The 7,484-nt window shown below is 43.6% G+C and overlaps 1 protein-coding gene across 1 annotated transcript in view; it reads right to left on the bottom strand.

The window, feature by feature from the left end:
* The window catches only part of LOC129701420 (serine/threonine-protein kinase 32A-like), a 289,291-nt gene extending 282,344 nt beyond the window's left edge, over nt 1-6,947 (bottom strand). Inside the window, exon 1 of the mRNA XM_055642577.1 lies at nt 6,810-6,947. Coding sequence (XP_055498552.1) covers nt 6,810-6,861 — 52 coding nt within the window. The 5' untranslated portion in view covers nt 6,862-6,947. The remainder of the gene's footprint in view (nt 1-6,809) is intronic.
* Between the last annotated feature and the right edge of the window lie 537 nt (nt 6,948-7,484).

Raw genomic sequence — 7,484 nt, forward strand, 5'->3', positions numbered from 1 at the left:
ATTCTGAGGGATTTGGGAGACTGATTTACTGTTGCAGTTTTTGGGATAACGCCCAACAATTTACTCTCCCTCAGGTGCTTCAGGTTTCTTGAGTGCCACTGGAGCTGCACTTGTTTATACCATGTTGAAAGGCTTTTAGCACTCGGGAGGTGAGGCACAGTAGTTTTGTGGTTGATCCAATTAAGTTCCTGGTCAGTTTTGATGCCCAGCTTTTTGACAGTGGGAAACTAGGCGATGATAATGTCATTGAATGTCAATGATAGTTGGTTGGATGCTTCCTTGCAACCCGGGCAACATGAAGTACAAATATCACCCAATTAAAAGGCCATCTTTTGCACTGCCCGAACCTTTTGCTGCAGGTGGCATGCAAGATTTCATAAAATGAATGGATATCAACATTGTTTGTGACAGCACCCTCAACATTGTAAAATATCTCACAAGTTTTCACATGAATTCATTCATTCATTCACAGTCAAATGTCATCAATCATCTCTGACACTCACCCTCACTGGGAGGTATCATGATAGGTAACAAAACATCTGGTCGAAGGAATAGGTATGAAAGAAAAACATAGGAAAATATGTAAAGGAAGAGAGAAAACTAATTGGTTAGCTTGCTCATAGCCTGAAGAGAGTTCCCAAGATGGATTTCTAAATCACAGCCTAGACAGATAGAGGCTGAAGATAAAGCAATGAGAACCAGGGATCTACAAAATGCTAAAATGGGAGAAGTGAAGAGATTTTTTAGAGAGAAGTGGGGCTGAGGACAGTTATGGAGAAAGAGAGAGATAAGTTGGTGTGGGGAATTTTAAAATGAGAATGAAAACATTTAGACTGCAAGGACCTAAATTAAGTCCATCACCAGCTTTGACCTCCCCACCGTTGAAGGGATCTATCGTAGTCGCTGCCTCAAAAAGGCAGCCAAAATCATCAAGGACCCACAGCATCCTGGCCGCACACTCATCTCACCATTACCATCAGGAAGAAGGTACAGGAGCCTGAAAACTGTAATGTCCAGGAACAGCTCTGCCCTACACCCATCAGGCTATTAAACACAACAATGAATAAGCTCTGAGCTCTGAACTGCAAAAGACTGTTATTACTGCACTATATTTGTTATTTATTGAACTTTTTCTTTTTTTCTCGTTATATACAATGTTTACATATTCACATATTCTGTTGTGCTGCAGCAAGTAAGAATTTCATTGTCCCGTCCGGGACATGTGACAATAAAACACTCTTGACTCTTGAAGTGAGCATGGAGACATGGTAAATGGAACCTAGCGCAGGTTTGCCACTGTTTTGGATCACTTCAAGGTTAACAAAATAGGTACATATTGATGTTACATAAACTATTAAATGAGAACACTGAAAAACCACATCCAGCCGACCATAACTACCATGCAGGTCACTTCAAAGTTTTCAAACAAACATGCTTGTACTCTCATTATAAATTCACAGCTTCCCACCACCAAAATTTCCTGCAAATTTCATTAGAATCCACTGAATTGTAAAACCAACTGCAAGACTAATGAAACAAAACAGAAACTCTCAGAAAACTAGAGAAACCCAACTAACATGTAGGATGGCACGGTGGCGTAGCAGTAGAGCTACTGCCTTACAGCACCCAGAGGTCCGGGTTCGATCCTGACTACGGGTGCTGTCTGTACAGAGTTTGTACGTTCCCCCCATGACCTGCGTGGGTTTTCTCCGAGATCTTCGGTTTCCTCCCACACTCCAAAAACGTGCAGGTTTGTAGGTCAATTGGCTTGGTATAAATAAATGAATGTAAAATTGTCCCTGGTGTGTGTAGGGTAGTGTTAGTGTGAGGGAATTTCTAGTTGGCACGGGCTTGGTGGGACAAGGGGTCAGTTTCCGTGCTGTATCTCTAAACTCCACTATCAATTCAGATAAAAGTTGTCATGTTCGATCCTGACTACGGGTGCTGTCTGTACTGAGTTTGTACTTTATCTCTGTGACCTGCATGGGTTTTCCCCGAAATTTTCGGTTTCCTCCCACACTCCAAAGACATACAGTTTTGTAAGTTAATTGGCTTGGTATAAATGTTAATTGTCCCTAGGGTGTGTAGGATAGTGTTAATGTGTGGAGATCGCTGGTCAGCATGACGATGTGGGCCAAAGGGCCTGCTTCTGTGCTGTATCTCTAAACTAAATTAATGTAGTTCATGTTGAGTCATAGAGCATGGCAGTTCTACAACATGGAAACAAGCCCTTCAGCCCAACATCGATTTTACTGAAGAAGGGTTTCGGCCTGAAACGTTGCCTATTTCCTTCGCTTCATAGATGCTGCTGCACCCGCTGAGTTTCTCCAGCTTTTTTGTGTACCATCGATTTTACATCCTGGGATAGTCTCATTGCCTGCGTTTGGCCCATAATCTTCTAAACCCTTCCTATCCATATATTGCGCCAAATGTTCTTTGTAAGTCATACCTTTATCCTACATCTTTCTGTTGCAGCACATTCCAGAAACAGACAATCCTTTGAGTAAAAATATTACCTCTGAGGTCCCTTTTAAATCTCTCCCTCCTACCTTAAACCTTGGCCTTTAGTTTTAGACTCCTCTGCTCTAGAGAAAGACTATGAGCTTCCATTTTATCCATGCTCTTTATGATTTTGAACACATCAACAAGATCATGCAACACCAGACCCATCAATGTGGTTAAAGTGTGTTGAAAATTACAGAAACTGGCAATCGGAAATAAAAACAGAAAATGCTGGAAACATTCAGCAGGTCAAGCAGCATCATTAGGGAAGGAAACAGGGTTAACGTTGAAGTCAGATTGAAAGATCTTCAACCAGAAACCCGTTTCTCTTCCCACAGATGTAGCCTGACCTGCTGAGTGTTTCCAGCATTTACAAAACATAAATGTTGGCATTGTACTGTAGATAGAGAATGCATTTTTTAAATTGAAATGAAAAGGCCATAGTTTCATATAGCTGCCAAAATTGTGAAATATTTAATGAGTCAAGAGAGTGAGGTAACAGCAGACACCTGTTTTGTCTTGCATTTCTCACTTTCATATGATAACAGATGGATGTAACCCAGAGAAGAAAGTGAATAACATGATAGAGTAATACATATTTATACATGCAGAAGACACATTGTAACAGAGAAGGATATTAATTTTTATTCCCTCCAACTCCTAAGCACAAGCTTGGTTAGGGTAAGTATATTGGGGCAGATATTTTTGGTTAAGTCCACATCTCACATGTGGAAGTTGTTTAAAGTCCAGTTGATCAAAGTTCAGGACAGGCATATTCCAGTAAGGAGCGAGGGTAAGGAAGGCTAAGTAAGGGCAACCGTGGATAACCAAAGAGGTTGTATATTTGGACAAAAAGAAAAAGGAAGTGTGTGGAACATTTAAGAAGATGAGATCAGACAGGAATATGTATCAAAGAGGAAATAAATCAAACCGGTGACTGGAAGGGCCAGAAGGGAACTTGGAATGGATTTGGCAAGTCAGATTAAGGAAAATCCCAAGGCTTTTGATACGTACATTGAAAACAAGAGAATAATCAGGAGAAAGAAGGACCTCTCAAGGATAAACGAGTGAATATGTGCTTGCCGTCTGGGGATGTCGGCAACATACTACGTAAGTAGTTTGCATTTGTATTCAACAAGGAGAACAGTGAGAGCAGTTTGCAGAATATTAATATACAAGGGCAATTTGAGATTAAGACGGAGCAGGTGTTAGAGCTCTTGAAGAGCATTAACGTGGATAAATTCCCAGGTCCTTACAGGATCTAGTTCAGATTTATTGAGAGGGGCAGGAGAGGTGATTTGCAGGTGCCTTGATAATAATCTTTACATCTTCTCTAGCCATGATAATAGTATGTTACATCTCAGACAGCTTCTTTGCCCTTGCAAAACTACCTTGATAAGATAGTGAGCAAAAGTCATCCTGAACTATTGCATTTTCAATGATAGATACAGAAGCAACTGTAAGACCAGTGACCTTCAGATATATAAAAAGTAAAAGAGATGCACGAGTGGACATTGGGCCACTGGTAAATGACCCTGGAGAAGTTGTAAATGGGAACAAAGAAATGGCCAGTGAACTGAAGAAGTATTTTGCGTCAGTCTTCACAGTGGAAGATACCAGCAATGTGACAGAAATTCAAGACAGTCAGGGGGCAGAAACTATTATTGAGGAGAGGGGAAGCTCAAATGTTGTATGTTAATGATCTGGATGATGGAATTATGGCTTTGATGGTTTTGTGGCCAAGTTTGCAGATAGGACGAAGAAAGGTGGAGGAGCAGGCAGTGTTCAGGAAGCAGGGAGCCTGCCGAAGGATTTGGGCAAGTGGGCAAAGAAGTGTCAAATGGAATACAGTCATGGTGTCATGCACTTTGGTAGAAGGAATAAAGGCGTAGTCTCATTTTTAAAATGGGAGAGGAATAGGAAATCAAGTGTGTTAAGGGACTTGGGAGTGCTGGTGCAGGATTCTTAATTTGCAGGTTTTTAGTCGGTGGGAAGGAAGGCAAATGCAATGTTAGCATTAATTTCGAGGGCACTAGAATATAAATGCAAGGATGCCATGTTGAAGCTTTATAAGATGCTGGTGAGGCCACATTTGGAATAGTACGAGCTGTTCCAGGCCCTATAACTGAGGAAGGATGTGGCGGCATTGGAGATGGTCAAGAGGAGAATGATTGGGTTAATGTATGAGCGGCGTTTGAAGGCTCCGGCCCTGTATTTACTGGAGTTTAAGTATGAAGGGGAATCACATTGAAACCTACTGGATAATGTAAACCCTAGATAGAGTGGGCATGAAAAGGATGTTTCCAGTTTTGGGAGAATCTAAAAACAAAGTGCACAGATTCAGAATATAAGGACATACCTTTAGAATGGAGGGGAAGAGGAATATGTTTAGCTAGAGGGTGGTGAATCTGTGGAATTCATTGCCACAGACAGCTGTGGAGGCCAAGACATTAGGATTTTAAAGAAGAGATTGATAGGTTCTTTATTAGTACAGGCATCAAAGGTTACAGGGAGAAGGCAGGAGAATGGAATTGAGAGCTAAAAAAAGATCAACCATGATTGAATGACAAAGTTGACTTGATGGGCTGAATGGTCTAATTTTGCTCCTATTTCTTTTGGCTACCACCCAATGGGAAGTGGAAGATCAGAAGAAGATCAGGACAATGAGGAAACTGGTCAGGTGATGTTGCTGAGAGGTACAGGACATAGTAATTCTAAGTTCTTCAATAAATTATTACATCTTAGATCAACCACATTGATGCAACAGCGAAGAAGGCACACCAACGCCTCTACGTCCTGAGGAGACTGAGGAAATTCAGCAAGTCTCTAGTGAATCATACAAACTTCTTCAGATGCACCATATAAAGGATATTGTTGAGTTGCATCACAGTTTCGTTTGGGAACAACCCTGCCCAAGACCGCAAGAAATTGAAAAGAGTTGTAGATACCGCCTGGTCCATCACGCAGACCAGAATTTCCTACCATTGACTCCATCTACACCACACTTCCTCGGAAAAGCACCCACATAATCAAAGAATTGTCCCACCCCAGTCAAAAGGTGCTCCTGGACTCAGGAATGGCTTCTTCTCTGTTATCAGGTTTCTGAATGTCATAGATATCTAGAGTCATGCAGCATGGAAACAGGCCCTTCGGCCCAGCTTGCTCATGCCAACCAAGGTGCCACATCTACACTAGTCCTACCTGCCCGTGTATGCCTCTTATCCCTCTAAACCTTTCCCGACTATGTACCTGTCCAAATGCCTTTTAAACGTTGTTATAGTTTCTGCCTCAACTCCCTCCTCCAGCAGCTCATTCCATTGGGGAATGGTCCTTCCACAAGTTAGACTACTGTCCAAATCACCTCTACCCCATTGAGGACATTGGACTTGGTCTATGGAACTGATGCGCTACTATGCGGAGAGTGATATTCTGCACTCTGTATCTTCCCCTTTGCTCTTTACATTGTATTTGAGTATCACTTGATTGCATTTATGTTTGGTATAACTGATCTGATTGGCTGGCAAGCAAAACAAAGCTATTCACTGTGCCTAGGTACATGTGACAATAATACACTTAAATATAAACCTGTACTGAAGAAGGGTATTTGGCCTGGAACGTTAACTATGTTTCCGTGCATGACAATTGACCTTCCGCAGCATCTCCTGCTTTTATTCCTGATTCGACCGCGATTCTGGAATCGAATCGATCCAAAATTGTAGAAGAGTCTCGACACTCGTCACCCATTCCTTCTCTCCCGAGATGCTGCCTGTCCCGCTGAGTTACTCCAGCTTTTTGTGTCTAACTTCGGTGTAAACCAGCATCTGCAGTTCTTTCCTGCAGAAATGTTTTTACTGTGTTCTGTTGATTTGGGAATTTGCAAAGGCATCGTTCTGCTGAAGTTGCCTTCTTCCTGATCTGAAGAAAGGTCGCGATCTGAAACATAGTCTGTCCTCTCTTCACAGATGTCTCGCTCGACCCGCTGATATTCTTCACAACTTTGTCTTTCACCTTCCCCCTCGCTGCTTACAATTCCTCCCAAACTCGCATCCACAACCTCACAGTGCCTTTTATTGTTGAATAATGGCATTTGGTGGGTTCAGTTGCAGATAGTTTAAGGCACCTTGCACCTATGTACCGAAGATAGACACAAAATGCTGGAGTAACTCAGCGGGACAGGCAGTATCTCTGGAGAGAAGACTACACATTAGACTTTTGCGCCGTGGTTGGGATGGATGGCAGAGGGGATTTCCGCGGGTGCAACGAACAAATGACCTAAAGTTTGCGATGAGTGAACTGAGTGTTCTTACCGTCCTCGTCCTCGCCGTACACCGGCGTTTTGTGAGAGTGGTTGGATCCCATCTTCAGCTCAGCCAACGTCGGTCACATTATCCGGACAGGCGGCGGGGGATCAGGAGCTGATGTGAAGCATCGGCGATGGTCTGCAATGGTAGCCGGCCGCCGCCGAGCAGCGGGGTGGGTGGAGGGGAGTAGAGGTGTCAGTCACTTCTCCCAGCGGCGTGCGGAGAGGCACCAGCTCACCTGCCTCAGTCTCCAGCGCTCGCCGCCCCTTCAACAAGAACTTTTCCAAGGCAAAAGCCTTGTGGGTCTTCTTCGGTCTGTCCTACCCTAGGCTGGCGGGCTGCAGGTGGCGTTTCCTAGTTGCTCGGGAGCCGGCTGACTGGAGAAGAGTTATCTGTGCAGAGAGTCGATGGCATCACCGTGGAAGTGGAACCGCCTTGTTGTTGATCTGTGGGCGGTACACATCTTTACAATCGTTCGCTTTTTGGCGTTGGCTGGGAGCTGGAAGTTCAGTCGTACGTGCGGAGCCGCAGAAGAGACCAGTTGCAATGACTTTTATCTCATTGCTGCCTGTCCGTGCGCTCGCTCACTGGCTTCTGAATAAAGCGGTCGAGACGAGAGGGTTGTGAAGTTGCATTCTCTCGCTCGGCTGCGCAAGTAGTCAGCGTTTTTTAGTCTAGTTT

This window comes from Leucoraja erinacea, chromosome 11 (genome assembly GCF_028641065.1).
Source record: "Leucoraja erinacea ecotype New England chromosome 11, Leri_hhj_1, whole genome shotgun sequence".
NCBI lineage: Eukaryota > Metazoa > Chordata > Chondrichthyes > Rajiformes > Rajidae > Leucoraja > Leucoraja erinaceus.